We start from the raw sequence: 25857 nt of genomic DNA, 5'->3' as shown, positions 1-25857 counted from the left end.
GCATACTTTGCGAAATGATCCACCACAACCAAAATAGAACTGAGGCCCTCTACCTTTGGCAGACTAACATTAAAGTCCATGGAGATGTTATCCAAAGGACGTTCTAGAATTGGTAGAGGCTTAAGGAGACCGACAGCCTTCTGGTTTGTCTCCTTATCTTGCTGACAGATGAGGCATGTTCGCACATACTCATCAACGTTGTCTTTCATATGCGGCTAATAGTAGCTGCACGCAAGGAGTGCTAAGGTCCACTCCTGACTAGAATGGTTGGCCCATAGTATATCATGGTACTCCTTAAGTAGTTCTTGGCGAAGGCTCCCCCACCGCGGCATGAAGATGTGTCCCCCTTTTATTACAAGGAAGTCATCCTGTAGCCAAAATTGTCGAGTCTTCCTTGCCTACGCCAAAGAAATAAGGTGTTGTGCAGTCAGATCCTACTGCGTACCTTCACGGATGTAACTCAGCAATACGCCCTCCAAGTGCACTTCAAAAGGCTCTGCGCGCCCTACGGCTCAAAGCATCTGTCACAACATTGGTCTTTCTAACCTTGTACTCCAAGGCAAAGTCGAACTCAGCCAAAAACATATGCCATCGAGCTTGTTTAGGCGTCAACTTCTTCTACGTCTAAAAATAGCTCGTGACCACATTGTCCGTCTTGACGATGAACTCAACACTCAAGAGGTAGTGCCGCCAGGTTCTGAGGCAATACACAATGGTGGTCATCTCACGTTCATGCATTGTATAACGCATCTCTGCATCTTTCAGCTTGCGACTCTCATATGCGATCAGATGGCCATCTTGCATAATAACTCCGCCAATGGCAAAGTCTGAGGCATTCATGTGGACTTCAAAGGGTCTCGAATGATCAGGCAGTTGCAGCACTGGCTCCCTCACTAAGACTTTCTTCAAGCCATCGAAGGCATCTTGGCATGCTCCTGTTTAGAGCCATACCCGATTCTTCTTTAACAAATCTGTGAGGGGCACAACAATGAGGGAATAGTCTTCAATGAAATGCGGATAATAGTTTGTCAAACTGAGAAATGACCGCAATTTTGAAACTTTGCTTGGCGGAACCCATTCTTGGATGGCTCTTATTTTCTACACATCCATACACAGCACACCACGCCTAACAACGTGGCCAAGGAAGTTGATCTCCTCCTGCCCGAAGAGACACTTCTCTCGTTTGACACGGAGGTCATTCTTCTTTAGCACCTGAAACACTATTCGCAAGTGCCCAACATGTTCCGCCATGTTACTGCCGTAGATCACGATATCATCCAGGTAGACTACCACGAACTTGTCTAAGTAAGGGTAGAAGATTTGTTTCACTAAAGTCGTGAACATAGCTGGAGCATTTGTCAACCCGAATGGCATTACTAGGAATTTGTAGGCACCATAGCGGGTGACGCAAGTTGTCTTCGGCTCATCACCTTCAGCAATTCTCATCTTCTAGTAACCCAATCGCAGATCTAGCTTGAAAAAGATACGGGCACTGCCTAGCTGATCGAACAAGTCTGTTATCAGTGGCAATGGGTACTTGTTCTTTACCATGACCTTGTTCAAAGCACGGTAATCCATACATAACCGTTTAGAGTCATCATGTTTCATTTGAAAAAAGGTTGAGGCACCAAATGGGGATTTTGATGGACGAACAATGCTTGCATCCAACATCTCGTCTAGCTGCCTACGCAGCTCCTTTAGCTCAGTTGTCCCCATACGGTATGGAACCATTGCAGGAGGCTTCGCTCCCGGGGTCAACTCAATCTTGTGGTCGACCTCACGTCTTGGTGAAAGACGGTTTGGCAATTCTGGAAGCATCACTCCCTAAAACTCCTCCAATAGTGGGGCTAGGGTCGGCGGCACTGTTGTTTCGACCTTCCCTTCTTCTGCGTGCACAGCAACTAAGAATGTTTGCTCCTCATGCTTGACATCATTCTTCAGTTGCATTACTGATAACACCGAAGACTTGCCTTTCTGAGTAAGGCACTACTTTGTGTGGGATAGGTCTGACCCCATGATTGTTAACGTGTTAAACTTTGGCAGCAGCATAACATTCTGGCTTCGCAGAAACTCCATACCCAAAATCACCTCAAAATCGTTCAGAGGCACCACAAAGAAGTTGGCTTTGCAGACCCAATTTCTCACTTGAGTAGCCACATCTCTTGCTTCGCCAAGGATGGGCTTGACCTCAGAGTTTACCGTCTTGATGGTCCTTTGTTTTGGCCCAAGCTTCAAGCCAAATCGTTATGTCTCTTCCCGCGAGACAAAGTTGTGTGTGGACCTGGAGTCTATCATTGCTAAAGTAGATTTTTCATTCATAATGACTTCCAAGTACATAAGTTTCTTACTGACATGCATGTTCTTAGTCATGCAACTTCTAGCCGCGTTAATCGATCGCATGGCCCCCATCCTTGGTTGCATCGCTTCAGTGTCACTACATTCAGTATCGTTGCATTCTTTCTGTGCAGCATTGGTTTGCCCGTCATCCTTTACGAGGTGCTTTGGGCACTGCCTGGCAATATGTCTATCGCCACAGAACTAGCATGTCACAACCGCACCCTTGTTATTATTGTTATACTTTATGAAGTTTTGTTTCTTTTCGGATTGATGGCGTGTCAACGCCTCACCTTTATCATTGCGCTACTCATCCTTCTTGCCTTCGTGGTCAGGCTTCTTCCCAACTTTGGTTGATGGGGTGAAAGGCTTGCGCTGAGTGTCAACTAAGCGCTCGAACGCCACATATGCATCTTCCAAAATATGGGGGATTCTCCTTTTTACTTCAGATTGTGCCCATGGCTGAAGTCCCACAATGAACCAGTTGAGCATATCATCTTTTTTCATGTTAGGTATCTTCAGCATAAGCTTCTGGAACATTCTAACATAGTCTTTCAACGAACCAGAGTGTTTGAGCTCACGAACCATCCGGTAGGCATGTTTCTGCGCATTTCTTAGCATGAAGTAGTTACACAACTCTATTTTGAAGTCGTCAAAGGTATCTATCACACATTGACCTTTCTTCATGTCGTTGCGCTTCTGCCTCCTCCAAGCGATAGCATCTCCACCAAGTAAGGTTGCCGCAACCTTAATCTTCAAATCTTCAAGGGTCACATTCTGGATATCCAAGTAGTCTTCTACTTGGAACAAGAAGTTCTCAATAGCCTTGTTGTCACGAGAACTATTGAATTTTGTGGGTCTTGGCACATCAATCCTTGATGGCCTCTCACAATTTCTGCCATTTAGGGTCACTGTCTGCTGCAACGTACAGTTCTTCAACTGAACCTCCCCTACTTCAGTCTTCAAGTCGGCCACTGTAGTCGTCAACGAAGTGACCTACCCCATTAGTAAGTTTATTTGCTCTTGCAGGCTTGCCACCACATCATTTAGTCAACTAAATGATTCACATGTGCGTGAAATCGCTTCCTCATGTGAAGTCATATCTTTCATCGGCTTGTTAACAGTTGCAGCCAACTCTTCTTGGCCCCGAAGTGAACCCATCTCCTCAGCTTCGACAATTGCCTTGCCTTTGGTGTTGCGCAAGTTTTGATAAGCCGCCACGATGTCTTGCTTACAAATTACAGTCTGTCGGCGTGTCTATCGACATCGACTCCAGAGTCCCTTCTCCAGCACGAGAACTGGCTCTGGTATCACTTGTCACGGGCCTATTTTCTTCAATGGGCCAGCGCAGCGCGACGGTCCCTCCTCACCGCCACAAGCCTACTTGTCAGCTCGCTTGTCGATAGCGGAAGCTTGTAATCAGAGTGCAAGAGAGCAAGAGAGAATTAAGAGAGAGAAATTGCAATCACAAGAAGCAATCACAACGAGGGTGAACAAAAGAAAGTTCAACGCATTTACACTACAAGAAATCAGTGGATTAGCGACGACCTAAATCTGTTGTTAATTCGACGCTAATCCGTCGCTAAACAGTTTAGTGACAGATTAGCGTCGAATTAGCGACGGATAGCTTCCATCATGAATTTTTCGACGCTAATTAGCGACAAAATATATATGTCGCCAGTTCCGTCACTAACTTGCGATGGATTAACGAATGCCAAAATCTGTCACCCAATCCGTCGTTACTCTGCGGAAGTTTGGTTTTGTGATGGATTTATCGTCGTCACTAATCCGTCGCTAAATTCAACACCTATAGTAATTAGCGATGAATATATTCATCGCTAATCCATCACACAAAAAGAAAAAATTTTAAAAAATATTTAAAATTTAAATATCGAGAAAAAATTTCTCGTGATACAATTTATATTTCCTGTGAATAAATAACAAAGTACACATCAAAATACATATAAAAGGAAACTGAAACAATTAATCGATCCACCATAAAATTCGCAAGTTCTAATTATTTACAATTTAATATTTACATTTTTGAAACAAAAAGAAGGTAGAACAAATTCAACATATTAATCTAATCATCGCCAAGATTTTGTACGTCCTCTTGTTCAGTGTCTCGAACTGTCCCTTCAGCTCCACTACGCTGATTATCGTCAGCAACATACACGAGAAAAGAAATGTCAGTATTGATAAACAAAATATACTGAAATAAATTATAATCTATATGTTATTCTATCTTGTGCATATGTATTCTAAGGCAGTAAAAAAACTTTATACATGATTTTATCATGCTCATATGTGTTATAAAGCAGTAAAAAAAACTTTATATGTGATTCTACCATGCTCATATGTGTTTTAAGGCAGCAAAAAAAATTATATGTGATTCTATCATACTCATATGTGTTCTAAGGCAGTAAAAAAATTGTATATGTGATTCTACCATGCTCATATGTGCTCTAAGGCAGTCAAAAAGCTGTATATGTGATTCTACCATACTCATATGTATTCTAAGGCAGGCAAAAAACTTTATATGTGATTCTATCATGCTCATATGTGCTCTAAGGCAGTAAAAAAACTTTATATGTGATTCTATCATGCTTATATTTGTTTTAAGGCCGTAAAAAAACTTTATAAGTGATTCTATCATGCTCATATGTGTTATAAAGCAATAAAAAAACTTCATACTTGATTCTATCATGCTCATATGTGTTCTAAGGCAGTAAAAAACTTTATATGTGATTCTATCATACTCATATGTGTTCTAAGGCAGTAAAAAAACTCCATACATGATTCTATCATGCTCATATATGTTCTAAGGCAGTAAAAAAACTTTATATGTGATTCTATCATGCTAATATGTGTTCTAAGGCAGTAAAATAACTTTATACATGATTCTATCATGCTCATATGTATTATAAAGCAATAAAAAAAACTTCATATGTGATTCTATCATGCTCATATATGTTCTAAGGCAGTAAAAAAATTGTATACCTGACGGGCACCAGAGCTCATGTTGAATGCAAACGAAGTTCCTCTGTCCTGGAAAAAGTTGCACAACTCATTACGGGCAATGTTGGGAATGACTTCATTTAAAAAGTACTGCATTTTGTTCTCAAGACGCTGACAGACACCATCCTAAGACATAGCAGGGTCATTAGGACGTTGAGAGTTGATGCTGGCGGGAGAACTTTATGGGCCCGAGCTGCAGGAGGCAACGACTGGTGTGGTGTTCATGTTACTCCCAAACCCGAACACACGACCCTTTTTGGGTTCACCGGTTGTAGCCATCCATGCTGCAGGATCAAAAGGCGGATGCTGAGTGGAGTCATCGCCATATCGCTGTATCATTTGCTACTCGTATAGATCCTACAATGTAATGATTAGAATATGAATTAATAATTAAGAATTATAATATTTATGATAACGTAATTCATAGTAACTTGTCTATTATAATGTTTATTAATAAAATAAATACATATTGTTGTCGCTCTCGCCTTCTCTGATACGAACTCTCTTGTGGTCTTACGTTTATGTGTTTCAACAAACATATCTTTGTATGGCACAATGCCTCATTTTCTGCTTTCTGCGAAGTGAAATGATAAAAGATTTAGTTAACAGGTTTGCAACAATACTTATAAAATTGACAATATATATATATATATATATATATATTAATGAGTTATCATTTTCTTCTAGTGGCTACCAAAAGTCCTAGATCCACCTGTGTGTAGATGGGCTTCGAGCATTTTTGCTCGATTTTGTGCAGCCTTCGCAGAGCGGTTTCGAAATGCATCCCCAACCCACTTGTCGCACATTGCATCTCAAACATCTGACCTGATAGTAGGAGGTCCATGGCCCTTCCACTGTATCGGATCATCTGTCCCACCAGATGCTTTTCTTGTTGCAGTCTTCATATTGTGCAACATGTCTGCAAATCGATTGGCAGCCACCTTCTGTCATACCTTCTTTGCATCATGTTCCTCCACCGTATTCGTGAAGCGATTCGAAGCCTATAAATATTTTCAGAAAGTTAGTAGACATGACTATAATAAAAAATTAAATATGAAATACATTAACTATGACAAACAACTGCATACCGTGAATGAGAACCACAATCTGTCTATCACCTCTTTTGGATACTCTTTCCATTGAGCGACCGGTCCTGGTAGATGTTGAAGTAGTGAACTCCTAATTTTGCATACTACTTCTTGTAGCTCGAACCTCGTGTTGCACATGAATTGGTACACAGTAAATATCAATATACAATATTTATAAAATATGCAATAAGTGAAAACAAAATACTTACGGTCGATTATCAATATACACTATTCGAATGAGTCTTCTTGTGTCAGACTGAGATGACTCTGCATCTTGTGTTGGCTCCTGACTTGAAGACATATACAATCGTTGCAATCTAGGAGTGATAGAAAAGTAGCGGAGCGACATTTATGAAACCTCTTTTGATCTCGTGCTACCATTGCCTCTTGTTTTTTGCTTGAACCGAGGATGCCCACATGACGGGCATGATATGTTATTTTCCTTATCCTTGAAATACAACATGCAGTGATTTAGACAAGCATCTATCTTTTTATACATCATACCTAGAGTGTTGACCATAACTTTCGTACAATAGAAATTTTGTGGCAATTTCTCATCTTTGGGCAACATACTCTTCACAATTATGCATAAACGGTCAAAACATGATTGACTCAAATTATATTCGGACTTCAAATTCATTAGTTGAAGAACTGCAGACAAGATAGTGTGACTCTCGCAACTGTTCCAAAGTGGCTCATCATCATCTCTAAGTAAATCATAAAATCTACTAGCTGCATCGTTTGGTGATTCTTCATCTACTGCAGTTCTTACATCACTAGGACCCATAGCAGAACCGAGTTTTGTTCCTGCGGCATCAAATATCAAATCCATATATGGATTATCATGCACCACATTCACTCGTGCATAAAAATTGTTTCTAAATTCTTCTCTATGAAACATTCAATTCTGATAATCACTCACAAAACCCTTCTTGTATAGGTGATGTCTAATGCCATGAGGTTCTACAAATCGATTATTCTTACAAATCTTGCAGAGACACTTAATCCGACCTGTGGGATCCGTTGTACTGACACTTTTCGTTACAAATTGAATAAAACTTTCAACACCATCCATATATTCATGCGATAACTCATTGTCAACTATCCTACGGTACATCCATTCATGGTTTGCAGTAATTTTGTCGTATGATGTTACGAAATGTATCCTAACCAGTTAAAAGAGAATCAACAGAATACTATAATGAAGAAAATATCAAATTTATCATGCAATATATGATGTCATACAATCACAAGAATTATGATGCAAGCATTGATAACTTAATATTTTCATATGCAAACTATTCATAACATGATACATTAATTTGAAGCATAATTTCATTATATAATTTCATATGAAAGTCATAATTAAATTGAAAGTAACTACATGCAAGCATGGATACAATCACATCAAACATTGCAATACATGAAAATCATTCAAATCAAAAAAATGTCAAACATGTACCTGCATCAAACACACTTTAATATCTCACTAACTACTACCATGCCTGGCATGAAATCTGCACTCCAAAAATAAGAACACTTTTATTCTCGTACAATAAATTCATGCTCAACATGATTCCAAACTCTAACAAAGTAGTCCTAGATATCAACAACTAAGTGAGTGTGTGAACAGTAAAGTATTGCATCCAATAAATTAAATAACATGTGATGCGCTTGCATCACTTACGTACTCACCACGGGTATTTACCCAATTTGAATTGTTTTTGTCACTTACTTAATACGGGTGACGGGGCACAAGCGGGTTCCGTTGAGAAATCTACAAGAGACACTATGTTAAAATGAAGTCACTCCCTACCAAAAAAAAAGAGGCAAGGTCGCCCCCTTGCCGAAAAAGCAGGGGGGCGACCCCCTGCCCGAATAAAAAAACGACAAGGGGGCGACTCCCAGCCCGAATAAAAAAATGATAGGGGGGCGACCCTCTACCCGAATAAAAAAATGAGACATGGGGGCGACCCTGTCGGAAAAAACAAACGAGGCAGGGGTCTCCCCCTTGCCGAAAAAAAAAAGAGGCAGAGGGCAACCCCCTGCTCGAATGAAAAAATGAGGCACGGGGGCGACCCCCTGCTGAGAAAAAAAAAACCATGCAGGGGTCGCCCCCCTGCCGAAAAAAAAAAGTGGCAACGAGGAAGGGGGTCGACCCCCTACCAGAAAAAAAATGAGTGGCAGGAGAGCGACCCCCTACCGAAAAAGCAGGGGAGTGACTCCCTGCCAAATAAAAAAACAAGGCAGGGGGGTCGACTCCCTGCCCAAATAATTAAACAACGAGGCAGGGGGTCGACCCCATGCCAGAAAAAACAAAACGCGGCAAGGGGGATCCCCCGCCCGAATAAAAAAATGAGGCACAGGGTCGACCCCATGCCAGGAAAAGAAAAAACCATGCAGGGGTCGCCCCCCTGCCGGAAAAAAAAAAGTGGCAACGAGGCAGGGGGGTCGACCCCCTACCGGGAAAAAAATGAGTGGCAGGACGGCGCCCCCCCCCCCCTCCCCACACCGAAAAAGCAGGGGGCGACCCCCTGCTCGAATAAAACAACGAGGCAGGGGGATCGACCCCCTGCTCGAATAATTAAACAATGAGGCAGGGGGCTTGACCCCGTGCCAAAAAAAAATATGCGGCAGGGGGTCGCCCCCTGCCAAAAAAAACAAACGAGGCAGGGGGTCAATCCCCTGCCTCAAAAAACAAAATGCGGCAGGGGGTCGCTCCCCCCTTCCCCCCCCCCCCCCCCCCGGGAAAAACAAACTAGGCAGGGGGGTCGACCCCCTGCCAGAAAAAACAAAACGCAGGGCAGGTGCCCCCTGCCGCAGGTAAAAAAAAATTGGGATTTACCTGCGGCGGGCGAGGGGCGACGGACCGGGGAGTGCGTCAGGCGGCGGAACGGGGAAAGATGGGTCGGGCGGAACGTGGGGCGACGGGCGGCGGACCAAGGAGCGATGGGCGGCGGCCGGCAGGCCGGGGAGTGCGTCGGGCGACGGAGAATGGCGTCGGGTGACGGAGGGTTGCGTCGGCCGGGCGAGAGAGACGAAACAAGAAAGACGAAAAGGGGCTCTGATTAGGGATTTACGTGAAAATTAGCGATGGATTTGGCGACGGCTTAATTTTGTCACAACTCCATCATAAATTTATATGACCCCTTAGCGACAGAATATTCCTGTCGCTAACGTCGACGCTAAGTAACGACGGAAAACCATCCATCGCTCAATTTGTCGTGTGTGTTGCGACAAAAATGGGTTGTCGCTAATCCACCGCTATGTAGCGACAGATGTAGTGATGAAAGTTTTTTCGTCGCTACATCCGTCAATATTACAAATCTTAACAACGAATAAGTTTTCGTGACGTCAAATTACTGTAGTTTGAATTATCTAGAGGACACTATATATATATATATATATATATATATATATATATCAAAAAGATGTAAGAAGTAATTCGACGGGTGAAATTCTTGAAAATGAACATCTTTACCGCATAATTATTCTTGGAACAAGGGGCTTTTGTTTCAATAAGATGGAGGAAGGACCCTAAAAAAAACAATCTATGTGGAAGAGGTTTGACTTAGATAAACGATTGGAATGACCATAGACTTAAAGAACTACCAAGAGAGTTGGTTTTCATGGTTGTTTAGTTGCAAAGTACTTGGATGATCTAAAGAAAAAGAACCCCCACGTGGAATAGGATCGACTTCCATCAATGGTTGTAATGACCATACACTTTAAAGAAGAAACAAGAGGGTTTGACTCTTGATGGTTTTGGTTGCAGTTCCTTGGATGATCTTATTTTTATTTATGACATGTAGCCATGAGTTCCATTCAAGATCCTGTCCAAAAGATGAGCAGAAGTAAAACTAAGGAGTTGCATGAAAGAGCTGCTCATTACTTTGAGAACCTGATTTGTTTTCCATGAATTATAACATATGATTTGACATTCACTTTCCAAACTGAGAACGAACCAACCAAAAGGCCCAAACTCTCAAGTAGGGATGTCAGTGGACCGGGGTCCGGAGACAAGATCTCCACCTCTGTCCCGTCTCAAAATCTTGCCCTCCATCCCGGTCTTCATCCTTGCATGGGTTTTGATTTTAACTTTCATCCCCGTTTCATGTCCTCCATCCCCGGTTCAAACGGGGTGAGGCGGGGCAGGGCCTCATTTTCCCTCGGTTCACTATCATCCTTAAAGAAGGATTGGAGATGGGGTGGGATAGGTTTAGGCAGGGATCGGGGCGGGGTGGGGAAAAGCATATGTCCATCTTCGCATCTTGATTTTAACCTTCATCCCGCCTCCATCCCTGTTTCGTGTCCTCCATCCGTGGCCCAAACGGAGTAAGGCGGGCGGAGACCCGTTTGCCCCGGTCCACTGTCGTCCCTACTCTCAAGGTAGGATTTTGGAAAAGGCAAAAGCTAAAAAGGAAAATGATGAGGTCATGTTGGCAAGAGGAGTTGCCTTAACATGTGTATCCATAAAAAGTATGGCAAAGAGGAAAAAAACAATTTGCTTGTTAGGCACTTGTATATCATCCCCAAAAGTTCCTCGACAAGGGAGACCCCACCATGTGCCTTCAATCTCAAAGATGGAAGAAGGTGTACATATCGAGTGTGGACATTGGGTCGGGTACCTGATTCGAGATGGGCCAGGTTTGAGCTGCTGCTGCAAGCCAAAGCCTGACAAGTCTTTAGCTTAACTAAGTCTAAGTAATAAACAAGCCAGGTCCAAGTTCGGATGAATTTTAACTGATAACTCTTCAGCTTAACTAAGCCCAAGTAATAAACAAGCCAGGTCCAAGTAGGGATGAAATATCATTTGATACTCGGGTTTAAAGGGCTTGACTCGACCCACTCCTAACCCAGCTAAATAAGGACCCTATCGGGCTTTATGCAGGTTCGGAACTAAGTCCGGCTTGTCGAACCCTAACGGGCCCATGTGCAACCAGGGATGTACACAGGTTGGACTCAGCAGTGGATTCAGACTTGGATGTGATAATGATACATCCGAGCCCAAATACAAATCAAACTCAGATATGGTTTCACTTACCTAATCCAACTAAATGGATCACATTGGACCGGATATCCAACCCGAACTTGAACTGTTTAGTGTTTACGTCCCTACGTCCACCCCTAAAATTCTCAAATGTATGGGGTTCATGTTATATGTGTGAGACCACATACATAGCCACCTTCACCTTGAGAAACTCCATCCCACTGTCAAGTTTAATTCATCCATCTTTGAGATGAAGGACAGATGGTTACAATTCTTCTGCACAATTTCATAAGATCCTCTCTCTCTCTCTCTCTCTCTCTCTCTCTCATATATATATATATATATATATATATATATATATATATATATGAGGAGAAATTGGATAGGTGGGCCAAGGTGTGTCTGCCAATCCTAACATACCATTATGGTGGGAGGGATGAACTACGCAACTTGTCGATTCAAGGTGTAAAGGATCTAAAGGGGGAAAAGAAAAAAGCTAAAAGAGAGAAAAAAAAGGTGGGGGTGGGGGTTCTGAGTAACTGCAGCACATAACTGTTGCTTTGACAAAGCAAGGGGTGGCAGGTAAAACCAGATGCCCATGCCCATACTAACCTTGACAAGGTACGTATGGCGATGGGCATAGCAGATGTTGGCATGTTTGTCATGGCATGCATTGTCATGGAACCTCTTGGGCCTTCCCATGTCTACCGCCTTTGGCCCATGATGGTCTGTCTGTGGATCCACCATGTCCATAAATCACCTTTTTCAATGCCCCCCATATACAACTAGTAAGTTTCCATGTATTCTAGTGAAAGGGTAACATAGTTTCATTTGCAAACTTTTGAGAGGTAGAGAGAGGAATGAATGGTCACACTGGAAGATGACAGCACAGGACGTCGGTGTCATCCTTTGGCCTAACGCTTTCCCCCCTCGACTCTTAGTTCTTGCCCAGGGTATCAATATTCACAACCAACAATCAGGCCTTTGCTTTTCTATTATTAAGTGGGGACTCGTTTGTTTTGGCCCACCCTTTCCTTTTTGTTATCCCTTTTATTGTCGCTCTTTCTTGGTTCTTTGTTTACATCTTATCTCACCCTTCACATGGGAGGAGGGTCATATATATATATATATATATATAGAGAGAGAGAGAGAGAGACCAAAATAAAAGGAAGCAACAAAGAATCATGCAACTCACTTATAGAGTCAGGACACTTTTCTTCTTCAGCCTAAAGCCGCAGGGCTCTTGTGATCGGCTCCTCTAGCTATGCACAAAATGAACTTGGGATGGGGACAACCCAGCTAAGCAAAAGCTGGACTTGACTGTTATGGGCACTTTATTCCATACTTGCCTTTGTCTAGAACAACTTCTGATCTGGGACACGTGTGCAACTCTGGGTACGGCGATCGATTGGGTCCAAGGGATCAATACCAGGCACATCTAGGCATGAGTGGCACAGATGGTCTTTGTCATATTGACGTGTGGCTTGGTACATAGCATCCACTACCACTAAGGTTTCCAACATTCTGCGCATAAAAGGACCATTCTATGAAGTATAACACGGTATATTGGTTATAGGAAGAGCAAGATTGATAATTTGATATGCCCATGATGGTATTATTTTTTTTTATGGTAATCTTATATGCGTGGGCTGAATGACCAAAAAAGAAAATGAAATGAAAAAAGAACACGAGAAAGAACTATGGGGCCTAGCTAGGATTCATGTGAGGGGGGGGGGGGGGGGGGCAAACAGGGGTGTAGCAAAAAAAAGTTTATTTGTGTGATAGTGGGGGGTTCGAGGGCAGCGCCCCCGAAAAAAAAATTTGAGATAAAATAAAAAATGGCTACAATTATTAATAAAAATCTATTTCATATGGACAAATCAAACTATTTGCTGCAGTCAGGGCTGGGCTAGGATTGGACTGGGCTACAAAAATGGATAAAAATCTATTTCATATGGAATCAGGGCTGGGCTAGGACTGGGCTTTTAAAAACAAAAAAACAAAAAAAATTAACTGTTTCGGTAGGCAGGACTGGTCTACAGCCCAGTCCTGCCCCCCCCCCCCCCCCCCCCCCCTAGCTACGCCCATTGGCAGCACTTTATGATCTTGGTATTTCAAAGTGTACTGTCACATATAGGAGTAGGGGTGTCAACGGGTCGGGTTTGGTTTGGACCCATGTAGAATCAAACTTGGGCCTAATTTTTAGGTATGGTATCGGGTTCAGACTCAGGTCTAATCAGGTCCACTGTAAGATAAATCATACCCGGACCCGATAAGAACTACATGATCCGGACTCATACCATACCCAGTAAAATAATATTTTTTATCATTTTTACTTTGAAAATTTATGAGTCTGCTATAAAATTTCATAAACTATACCCATATCCATGTATTAATCGAACCTTCAAGTTCGGACCCGGGTCTTATTATTTATCACCATACACGGACTCTATAGGGTTTGGTCTGGGTCGGACCCGTTGACACCCCTATTTTGGACGGGCGAACTCAAACAAAAAAAAGGTACTATCTACACACATAGGGGATTGTTTTTTCTTCCTTTGGATGGAGGGGTTAATCCTAACTAATGGTGAGTTCAACCAAAGCATCAGCAAACCAGTGTCCTTTTCTTCTGCAGTCTTACATACGTTGGAGTGACGGTCAAATGTGAATTCTTGCTCGTTTGGTTAAATCTTGTCTGAGAAACCTACCTCAGTTGATCTTCATGATGGACATCATCATCATCATTAACTCTTTGTCGAGAAAAGTACGGGCATTTCATATGCTTTTAGAAACACACTCTTTTATGTCAAAACAACCGTGCTTACTAGTACATATGTACTGTTCAAATCAGAAAATGTTGGCATCGTCAAACCGCTAGCATATTAGAAATCGAGAGTGGTTGTGCACGAAGGAATGCACAAACGTCAAAGTTAGTTGGCTTCGGAAGCCATGCATGTGATCATATATATCACAGCTCCTATGTGATATACATTTTGTACAGGCAAGATGCACAGTGGAGAATGAATATAATGGTGATTAGCTATATATTAGAATGTGTCTAAGAGTCGAACCAATAAAGGATAAAATAAATAAATGTCATTTAAGATGGTTTAGACTTGGGGGTGCTTGTGAGAATAGTTGATTGTACGGGCACAGTTCGTAAGTGATATGCATTTTGTACAGCCAAGATGCATAGTGGAGAATGAATATAATGGTGATTAGCTATATATTAAAATGTTCCTAAGAGCCAAACCAACAAAGGATAAAATAAGTAAATATCATTTAAGATGGTTGGGGTGCTTGTAAGAAAGGTTGATATATATAGTACAAGTAGAATAAGTTAGAAAAAGAGAAAGACTATAGACAAAAGAGAAGAGATAGAATGAGAGAAAACACAGGATATACGTGGTTCGGATATGAGTATCCTACGTTCATGACAAAAGAGAAAACTATCTTCGTTATCTTGATAGAGAACATACACAGAAAAATGTCAAGGCTAAGAGAGAGTTCATAAATTGGTTTTCATATGTGGTAACCGACTCCTTCACTTGTGGAATTGATTCCTCCATTTTTTGTCTTGATGATATCAATAACTATTATTTTAGGGTTCTTTGAACTCTTCATATGAGGCTCATTGATATCAGTAACCATTTGCACGTTCTTAATGATAAATGACCCCTTCATATGTGGAATTAACCCCTTTATATGTAGAACTGATTCTTTCATTTGTGAAACTGTTTTCATGAACTAAGGTTTATCAATAGTTGATGGACTCTTCTTATCGATAATCATTTCATATTCAACCAACTCTTTGGTTAATCAAGATTTCATGGTTGATTGAGATTTCATATCCACAAATGTAGCATCAGATTTAACCAAGCTTTTGATGTCTTTTCTTCAATCCAACGTTGTGTTGGATTCCTTGTTATAGTAAATTCTTTTAATGACCACTAAAAACTTGAAAAAGGGACGTAAGATATTGTAAAGTGACCAAAGTTTTAGCTATAGATAGACAAGAATGGAGAAACAATACTCATAAAGCCGACTCATGTAGTTAAGATAAGAATTGATAATGATTATGATGGTGATGGTGATAACGCTGGTTGATTCGGTGCAAACAATATAACCTGATCTGCCCTCCCTAAATATAATCATGGGTCGACTTAAGGCATTCAAGTTGAAGGAATTGCAAGCTGGATACCTGGGCAATATATAGACCGTTGCCACTAGGTCAAACCCGACGAGAAAAACTTGTGTGAAAAGTACTCGTGGAGTTTTACATTCTTGACTGCAAAATAGACCACGGTCAACATATATTGCACCTTTCGACTAGTCGCAGATGTCCCAACCTTACACTGGTTTCTCATTACACGTATATGGCCATTCTAAAGCTACTTGATGCCAATTTCTTTTTTCACAGCATTGTTCTTATGATCATGTTCAAAGGAGCTAGAGGAAATAGCAAAAAGCATCACAGCTAAGAAAAAAAATCCAAAAGAAGGATGCGTGCATCTCTAGATCATTACGGATAGAATGTACTATAGAAGCACAGTACATTATGAGTGCAGAGGAAGGATGGTTTTGTGCTTTTACTCCATGCTGGGCAAGGTTGCTTTCTTACGGCGCAAGAGTTGCCGATCCGTAAATGCAGACACATAAAGAAGAAAACAATGAACCCTCGTTGCTTCATAATATTTGCTGTCACACGAATGATTTTTTTTTTATCAATCTCTCGTTGACAAGCATATATGAATAAAGGGATTCTTGTCACACCAACCGTGACTGATGCCATAACTAAGGCATTCATAGACTTTTAGCCATAGGATGGCCTGATTCACATGCATCGCCAACTGTTTTGGTCCATACCGATACTACTACTACTACCTGTTTGCCTCCAATCATCATCATACATGTGTCTTCATTGTGACTTACTCTTGCTCTTCATGCAGTCAAATACCTCAGTCATCAACATGCAATCATTCAAGTCTTCTCTAATACTTTGCAAATAAACAAGTTTTGTAGATTTTTTTTGTTGACCTGAACCGTTAGATGTGTTTAGCATGCTCGATTTAGTGAGAATCTGACTCTTGGATCATGTTTTTGACAAAAAAATATATTTTTATAAGCCGAGAAAAACTGGTACCTTCATAGACATTGATTTTGAATCACTGGAAAAACATGTATACAGGTCAGATTCCGGTGATCCAAAAGCCTGTTTCCACTAAACAAAACCTATAGATCACATATATGGTGTTAGATGTAAGAACAAATGCCAAAAATGATGATTTTTGAGGAGGCATGCAAACCGGAGCAGAATGAAAAGGTGGGCAGAAGGAGCGCATTACTCTCTCTCTCTCTCTCTCTCTCTCTCTCTCTCTATATATATATATATATATATATATATATATATATATATATATAGAGAGAGAGAGAGAGAGAGAGAGAGAGATAAATATTGGGTATTAATGAATGTTTGAAACTAATGAGCTAAAAATTATAGGTACAAGTTGTATCAACGGAATCTAACCATATAGATGTGTTCAACATGTTTGTTTTGCTATATAAGGATCAAGTCTTGGGTTGACTGTGGCTCCATTCCGGGGAAACGGGATTGTAAATGATATTTTGAGTTATGGGCCATTGATTTTTTAACCACTTTAAAACCTAATTACTTGTCATAATCACATGATTCAAAACAAAATTTCTATTAAACAAACCATGTAGATCACATTCATAACATTTGATCTACAAAAAAATAGAAATTTTTAAAGAAAATAAGTATTCCTACTCATTAGTTTTGTACCTTTATTAGTAGCCAATATTAACCTTATATATATATGTGTGTGTGTGTGTTCTTAACTTGAGAATATCCATCCAACCAGCTTTTCAAACTATACTTGGATAAGGTATTTCTGACACTTTTTTTACAAACCTGAGCCAGCAGATGTGTTCAGCAAGTCCATTTGTTAGGAATTGACATTTTTGGTGAAAATTTTAATTTTATGATGGCTGGTTTTTAAGCTCTATAAATATCTAGTGAATCGGATGATACAAGAATGGATTCCTACTAAATATAGCATGTATCACACATCCGTGTGGTTGTGTTAAAAAAAAATTTAAAACACTTCAAACATCCTTGTGTATATAAGAGTTCATAGGATTTCAATTACGAGGATTGCAACTCTCTCTCTCTCTCTCTCTCTCTCTCTCTCTATATATATATATATATATATATATATATATATATATATATATATATATATATATATATATATATATATATATATATGCGATGAGCATGTGGTAGTGTGTTGTGGTAAAACAAATCGCATAAGATTTTGTTTGCCGCCAAAAAAAAATCGTAAGCCCCCTTGCCGAAGCAAGGAAAAACCCCGGGTGGGTCTCATGACTAGCTGCCTTATGTGGTCCACCTCTGAAAGCTAACAGACACACCCTTGCACCATCGGGATTTAATCCTGGATTTTTAGCTCAAGACCTTAACCTCGGGGTGGTAAAAATTTAGACTTGTTATTGCAATTTAACCAAGTGTTCCTGTCCAAAATATATCAACTTTTCTGTGCAAAAAAGCTGCTAGTATTTCAAACCACACACTGTTTAATAGAGAGAACAGTTAGATTTTTAAATGTAAAGTAATTGGTTGGAGGCCAAAAGATCAAATACCCAATCGAGGAGGTTTCCGTAGTGGTGGTTAGAATGGGCAAAAGTAGGCAGCTTTTTTTACTGTTTAATTGCTTTATTTTATTTGTTTGTGGTTCATAGAAGGATAACTTTGAAGCTTTGTGGGTAAATGGGGGTGATCACATCGACATTGAAGAAAGATTATATAATTAATGACTTTTTAGAACTTTCCTTCCAAACCTCTTCGGCTTCTCTTTTCGTACACCAACCACAAACTCTAAGACAGACCACACAGCCTTTGCCTATTACCTGTGAAGGCAAATACTAATCCCGTGTGGTTGCAGAAGTTCTATCAATTCCTCGCTAATAATTATATAATAAAAACAACAATCAAAAGAAAAATCTATATTGCAAATTACAACCACATATTGAAATGAAATAACCAATCACGTGGGGGTGCAGGAGTCCTTTGAGTAATCTTGCGACCATGAAAGGAAGAAGACATGGGGAATTATTGCAGGATGGCTGATTGAAAACAACCAACCTAGTGAAAATTTCTCATCACTTTTTCTTTCTTTCTTTCCTGGTAAACGAAGCAAAAAAGTCCAAGAAACACATCAATAAATTTAGAGAAATTTTTTTACTGCGTGAATTTTGGCACTGATTTTCATGCTTACATTAGGGGCCAGAAAGCTGCTCCTCTGCACCATGCACAGCCACTACACTTCCAATAATACACAAGTCACACCATCCACCAAAATCTCTCTCTCTTTAGGCTTAGAATAAAGGTAGTAAAAGAGGGGGACCCTTTTCTTTGTTTTCCGGAACATGGCAATCCCTGTCTAATAACTGTTTCAGCCGTTCATAAGACGTTCATGCTACTTGACAATGGGGTGGATGTCATCTTTTTTTTTCTCTTTTTTTATAGAAATCTCTTTGGTTAAATGTTCAATCAATCAATCCTTCTCCAAAACTCTTCTTTAAGTTTTCGGCCACCGGAAACTAGAACTGCCTCAAGAATATCCTTCAAGCACCGGCCAGCCGGAAAAGGGAAATTCTTCACGAACCAAACCAGTGATACTTTGCAGTTGACTAGAGTCCACGAGGAACCTGACCCACTTTCCTCTCCCACGAGCTCCTCCTTCTTTCTTCTTTCCTCCCTCCCTCTTCTTCACAATCCCAAGAGAATGTAATAGACGAGTGTAATTGGCAAAGCAATCAGCATCCCGAATATGACCCTGCACCCATTTCACAAATCCAAGAAAGAAACCAATCAAGGTCATGATTTTGATACAACAGTGCTCTGCACCAAAGAAAGTAAACATTGGTGTCATGGTTTTGGTGGATTACGCTGTACTCAAAATCGCAGGATGGACGTTGTATTCTTTGGCAAACACGAATGGAACAATGCCTTGAGGTAGCGCAGCCTATGCAAGAAACAAATTGCAATCCATAAATTCACAGATATATATGGGTAAACATTGGCTATTAATGAATGTAAAGAATTATTGAGCAGAAATCGCTCTTTTCTTCAAAAAAAAATTAATCTTTTGTAGATCAAATGCTACGGATGTCATCTATATAGTTGTTTAGTAGAAAAAATGTTTTGAATTATGTGATTATTACAAGTAATTATGTTTTTAAAGGGGTTCAAAAATTATTGGCCCACAGTGTGCCATAATTTCATAAAAGCAAAATTCAAGTTTTTACATCCAAAGCTTGCTCCTTAGCAAACAAACCATGCTAAACACATCTATGTGGAGTCTATACAACTTAGAACTATGATTTCTAACTAATTAGTTTTTTATCTTCATTTTCATTTACTAGCAAATATATATGGAGAGAGAGAAAGAGAGGGTAGTGACTTTTTTTTTCTGTGGTTTCTTGTAAGCACCTGAACAATTGCAACGTGGAGAAGAACGCCACGGAGGCCAACAGCGATCGAAGCAACAGCCATCACAGCAGGGCCTGTAAGGAACCTAACGGCCATAGCAAATGCAGCAGCAGAGTTTCCGCACGCGATGATCTTGGGTTGCAGAGCCATAAAAAGGCCTGACAGACGCAAGTAACCCATCATGAAAAAGAAACAAAAAAGGTAAACCTCAATACTTGTTTCATGTCCAAAACAGACCCCTAGAAAAAACTGAACTACAATAAAATATTTCACATCATCACATACCCAAACTGAACATGGCCATCCCAAGGCCAGCATCTGACAGTATAGAGATGGACTTCTCTATTATTTTAGGCATTGACACATGCCACCTGTTACAAACATAGAAAAAAATTGAATCAAGTAAAATCCAGTTCCAATTTGACAAAGACTACCACTATACCACAACCAGTTCCACAGTTCCAATTTAACAAAACCAAAACTGTTGGAATTTGGAAACCATTGGAAGGTTGAATTTGAATTACCTAAAAGCAATAAGTGACCAGGTAAGACCAATGAGACTGGAGTAAGTGTTAGGATTTCTAATGAGTTTCCGCCACACCATTATCAAAATGAGCCTAGTCATCACGCTGGCGGGTGGCATCTGCTTGTTGATCCTCGAGTCATCTTCCGGTTTGGGGTGGAGCTCAGCAGTGGAGCTCGAACCGAATTTGGCCAACCCTGGACCGTCCTTCTCCATAGCCAGTGCTTCTTCTCCTTCTCCCATTCCTCCCTTGAACCTGAAGTTCTCAACAGCAAAATCCTCCGGATCTGCTCATAAGAAAAATAAACTACCGATGATTAAATTCTTCTTGTAAACATTAAAGGAAGTAGAAGTTGGAGGAGGAGGAGGAGCAGGAAAAAATTCACAACCACCACCTTTGGTATCACCGTTTGGTGGGTGGTGGTCGGAGACCAACATGCGGATCTCCTTAGCACCATGATTGCCCCTGCCGGATTGCTGCTCGGGGCCGCCGAAATCCTGCCGGCCGAACACATGTAGGCCGCTGGCTTCCGATACCGGCGAGGCGCTCGAGCTCCAAACGAACATATGAAGCTCCTTGGAGTCGTGGTTGGGATTGCTCCTTTGGGGAGATCTAGCCTGCTGCTGGTCTGAGATCCCCTTCTTCTGAACCTTCCCCGCCGAGCTCGAAATCTCTGGGTTCGGCACGGGATAGGCCGCGACTTGGCTGTTGTTATTGCTGGAATTGGCTTCCGGGACCAAGGGGGGGAAGCTCCTCCCAGCGTAGCCACAATGGTTCCCGGCCGAGATGCCGAACTGCGCGGAATTCACGTTGTGCTGCTCATCGAAGTTGGACTGCCGCGGCGTCGGCCCCCGGGAGGACTGTAGGGAGTACATGTCCGTCTGGCCGAAATTGGAGTGGCGGCCGGGATGTGCACCACCACCCATCATGGAGTAGAAGTCGGTGTTGTTGAAGTTGGACCCCCGGGGGGTCGGGTTCCGGGAGGAATTGAGGCTATAGATCTCGGCGCCGGTGAGGTTCGACGGCCTGGGCGTCATTGAAGGCATGGAGCCTAGGCCCATGGACCGCGACGACGTCGACTTCCGGACGGTGACGTGTAGCTTGCCGTCGTCTCCGACCTCGGCCTCCGTCTGCAGGAACTCGCGGCCGTCGAGCGAGACGACGTCGGAATCGACTTTGAAGGAGACGATGGAGGCAGCGGTTTCGGGGAACTGCTCCATGATGAGCATCTTGGCGCCGCGGTACTCGAAGAGAAAGAGGAGGAGGGTGTACCAGATGATGCACTGCAGCACAACCACCTGCACCATGAGGCTGCCGGAGTACCCGCCGTACATGGCGATCAGCAGCGGGATCCCCATCACCAGCGTGTTCGGGAGGGTCGATAGGGAGAAGATGGTGATCATCCAATCGAGGCTGCCTCGTCGGGAGAGGTTGGTCCAGAGCGCGAGCGCCACCAAGATGATGAGCTTCTGCAGTGTGTCCGCGGCTATGAACCTAAAATTCATGGCGTAGGGATCATTGGTGGAGATGAAGTGGAAGGAGAGCAGCGGCACGGCGAAGATCGCCACGAACCGGTTGATGCCGGAGCACTGGTCCGGCGAGAAGATCTTCCACCACTTCACGGAGCCGTAGGCCAGGAACATGGCTACGTACAGCGGCACCACCGCCGTTAGGACGCTGTACAGATCCTTCCCTGTGATCATTTTCAAACTTCAAAGTTCACAAACTGAAAACAGATTTAGAGAGGGAGACAGAAAGTGGGGAGGAGGATTAGAGCTTCTGCTTGTTGCTACTACTAAATGTACACACACCCCCACAAACACTAGAATTTTAGAGAGGGAGAGTGTGTGCCCTCCCAATTGTACAGCTATAGATGGTATGATTCGATTTAAGCCTTGATGGCTCTACACCTAACAGAGAAGGAACGAGGAGGTGAGAAAGAAGAGGAGGTGGAACTTGGAAGGAAGGCAAAAGTTTTTAATGGGAATTTATAGTTTTATGGTCTGGTTTAGCTTGGTGGTGGATATGTGTGTACGGGAGGAGTGAGTAAGAAGAGAAAATTGTTGTTGGTTGGGGTTGTAGAGAGAGAGAGAGAGAGAGAGAGACTTAAACCTTAGTCCTGGGCTTTGGGGTGGAAGAATTTATAGGGGATGATAGGAGGGTTTGGGGGGGGGAAAGTAACCAACCTTGAGGTTAGGTTAGGTATTTCTTTCTTAACCCGTGACGTGGCTTGGTCAATGTGGACGGTAAAGGCCTGCACGAGGGTGGGGCCCAGGGGTAGGACGGGGTTTCTGACTCGCCGATTGCGACCCGGGTCCCCCGTCGACCACTCAGCCGAGTATGATATGACGTGTTAGTGGTCCTTCCTTGTCCTTGCTTGGTTGATTAAGGGGTGGTTGGGCAGGGCTGCCCTTCAAAAGTTGGGGTATCCTTTGGTTGTGGGGGGGGTGGCTGCCCTTCAAAAGTTGGGGTATCCTTTGGGGATCTGCCCTTTCACTACTTGTTCTTCTGCTTTGCTTTTCCTCGTTGTCCAACTTAGATTAGTATTAATTTCAGGCTTTTCGTGTGTACTTTGTCGTGTTTTTGCTTGACCTTCCAGGTGGGTATGGAGAGAGAGCGAGGCAGATTTCCATCATTTCTGAATGTGATTATAAACAAACAAGAAATTCACTGTTCATTATTTAAGCCTAAAGCAATCGATGGGTCTTGGCTCTAGATTTCTTTCTCTCTCTATACGGAGCAAGTGGAGGCTTATCCTCTCTAATTTTTAGGTCAATCCATTGGTTGGTGGGTCAGCATGCACACGTGCATGGCGGGGAGGGGGGAGGGGGGAGTACAAGCCCAGCTGGTTTTGTTGTATTTTTGGTTAACTGGATGGAAAGGAGAGGCCATATCTTTGGTTCGTATCCTTACACTTTATGGCATCGTGCTGTAAAAGTGTGATCGAGGCTAGAATCTATCCAGGTCTGACCCTCACTTGGTTAAGACCATTGGGACAGTCTGTTTCTTATAACTTTAAGGGCTCGTTTGTGTGCCGCAGAAAGCTGGGGCTTTCCCGCAGGACCCACAGCTGCAACACAAACGCATGTCCGAAATCAATGCTGGACCCCTCATTTCAGCGGAAACGTTTTCTGTTTGGGGGGGTCTGATTCCTTTTCAGCAGAAGTACTGTGAAATTTGGGTTTTCCGTGGAAACACACCGATGGACACGTGCATTTTTGCGGAGCCCACAATGCCAAAACAAACATGGCATCGTAGAAATGCCTCGATGGGTGTGTGTCATTTTACACGCTGGAGCTCCTTTTTTCTGCAAAAATGGTTCCTCTGGGGTCCGATTCAGTTTCTGCATGCCACGGCACCCTATTCCATGGAATACTAGATGCAGTCCGTTTACATCCCTACATCCAGCCCTCCTTTCCCCTTCCCAGTACTAGATGTGTGGCATCTAGTGATTTACCTTGTGAGGTACTCGGTTCGAGATCACTGCAGCTCAGTACAAGTGGGACTCACAGAAGGGTGGGGTTTGTGGTTGTAAACTCTGTGTGAGATTGCTAACTTCACCCAGCGATTTGACAGGATCCGCCCCGACTGTTGGTCTGACAGCTTAGGCTCACTGCTAAAAAATTTGTGGCTCAAATAATCAAATATTTTTATCTTAACAATTAAGCATCAAATAAGAAAGGCACTTTGGGCATTTCACAGCTGTTGCTCTCATCTCTCGCCCAAGAGATTCCAATACACACATCTCATTACCACCTCGATCATTGTTATCAAGACACGTCCTTTTCTTATTTATGTACATGAAAAGGTAGAAGAAAATGATCAAGAACGTTAACCCCATTTTTTTATTTTTTTTTTGGAGAGGCAAGCTAGGGTTAGGGAGAGCCCCACTAGTTATTATTCAACGTCCTACCACTGCGTTTTGAACCTGCAACGTCCCACCACAAGGACACGTGCACAGTCAACCCCTACCACACACGCCGAGGCCCGTTGGTACGTTAACCCACTTAATTATAAAGCAGGTCGGAGGTAGCCCTAAGGGAACGACCCCTCCGATGCCGTCCATCAAGTCACTGTGCTGGGTTTCTTGTGTTTTAGGTGGGCCCCACAAAAAAATACTTGTGAGCCGTTCAAACTCTAGATGAATGGTATGTAGAGATCAATTGAAATGAACGGCTGAGAACGGCCGTGGTGGTTGGATGTCATTCATGATCACATGGATGAACGGCATTGGAGGGACCACTACCCCTGATCTGCGCTCCTTTCTAAGGGTGCGTTTGTGTCATGGAAAGTGGGCTGTTTTTCTCGGAAACACATTGATGGGTGTGCATTTCTGCAGGGCCCACAGTGACAACACAAATAGCGGAATCCACCGTTTTCACGGAAAACTCTTGACGGGCATGCTAACGTGGGTTTTCTGCGGAAACGGTTCCCACGAGGAGGAGTTCGATTCCATTTCCGCAGCAGGCATGACACCCCCTTCCGTGACATGCAAACGCCCCCTATCTAAAAGGTTTAGGGTTTACCACCTTGGACAAGGTAAAAAGAGGCTAGGAACCTCAATGGCCGAATTTAGAGAGGCGTGGTTTAGGTGACCGAGCCCAGCTGTGTATAGACAAACACAGAAAATCACTCCGTAACGATTTTCCACGTAAAACACAAACACACAGAAGATGGCTACACGTTGAGTGATTTTCTGTGTTGAAGTACTTTGTAAATTACCCAGGTCCGATCACTGGATCTGCATACCTGCCGCCTGTGTTGGTATGCACAATATCCCCTAAATCTCATTTTTCAAGACAAATAGGTGAAAACAAACACCCTAGAAATATTAATATCCGGGTTTTCCTTTTCTAATCTTTTCCAATCTAGTTATTGTTTTCCTGTAACTAGAGTTTTTGCCAGAAGATAATAGAAGTTAGCATTGGTGTGCAAGTAGCTTCACTAGGCTTTGATAGGATTCAGTGCCATTTATAACTTAATGCTTTGTTTGGGATACAAGGGGCAGAACAAAGTTTTTGTGAAACCTAATTTTACTTTAAAAACCAAGATTTTAGTTTTATTCTTATTCAAGTGATCTTCCAAAAAACAGTAAAACCTGGTTTTTGATCATCAACAATTTAAAAAATAAAGAAATAAATAAATTTTTTTGGCCTATCCATTATCATTATGTTGGGGAGGATGGCAAAGTATCTCAGACGGGCTAATCATCTTAATTAATCATCAAATTTTTGAAACTACAAGTCTAGAACTCATTAGACCATACAGCATCCGATCGATCCATACCGTAGGCTAGGGGTTCATAAGAGCCGTGTTCTTAAGTTTGAATATTTGCCACTCTCTATCTCTCTCACTTTTTTTGTTCTTGGG

The 25857-nt window shown here is 42.2% G+C and overlaps 1 protein-coding gene across 1 annotated transcript; it reads right to left on the bottom strand.

The window, feature by feature from the left end:
• Positions 1 to 18694: 18694 nt before the first annotated feature.
• LOC149846478 (auxin efflux carrier component 4-like) lies at positions 18695 to 22603 on the bottom strand. Its single transcript, XM_089996362.1, has 6 exons — positions 20882 to 22603; positions 20488 to 20773; positions 20249 to 20334; positions 19964 to 20121; positions 19420 to 19496; positions 18695 to 19307 (listed from the first exon to the last, which is right to left on the bottom strand). The coding sequence occupies exons 1-6, from the start codon at positions 22188 to 22190 to the stop codon at positions 19241 to 19243; spliced, it is 1983 nt and encodes a 660-aa protein (XP_089852488.1). The 5' UTR covers positions 22191 to 22603; the 3' UTR covers positions 18695 to 19240.
• Positions 22604 to 25857: the final 3254 nt, after the last annotated feature.

Source organism: Nuphar pumila, chromosome 2 (assembly GCF_984573655.1).
Source record: "Nuphar pumila chromosome 2, dmNupPumi1.hap1.1, whole genome shotgun sequence".
Lineage (NCBI taxonomy): Eukaryota > Viridiplantae > Streptophyta > Magnoliopsida > Nymphaeales > Nymphaeaceae > Nuphar > Nuphar pumila.
This window is presented reverse-complemented; position numbering and strand designations above follow the sequence as displayed.

Bases quoted from the DNA above. Each gene is read 5' to 3' on its own strand.
- LOC149846478 (XM_089996362.1), bottom strand. From the start codon at position 22,190: ATGATCACAGGGAAGGATCTGTACAGCGTCCTAACGGCGGTGGTGCCG. The intron at 20,335-20,487 runs GTAATTCAAATT...TGTTTGTAACAG, and splicing joins TGGTCACTTATTGCTTTTAG to GTGGCATGTGTCAATGCCTA. The intron at 19,308-19,419 runs GTAATCCACCAA...AAATGGGTGCAG, and splicing joins CCTGCGATTTTGAGTACAGC to GGTCATATTCGGGATGCTGA.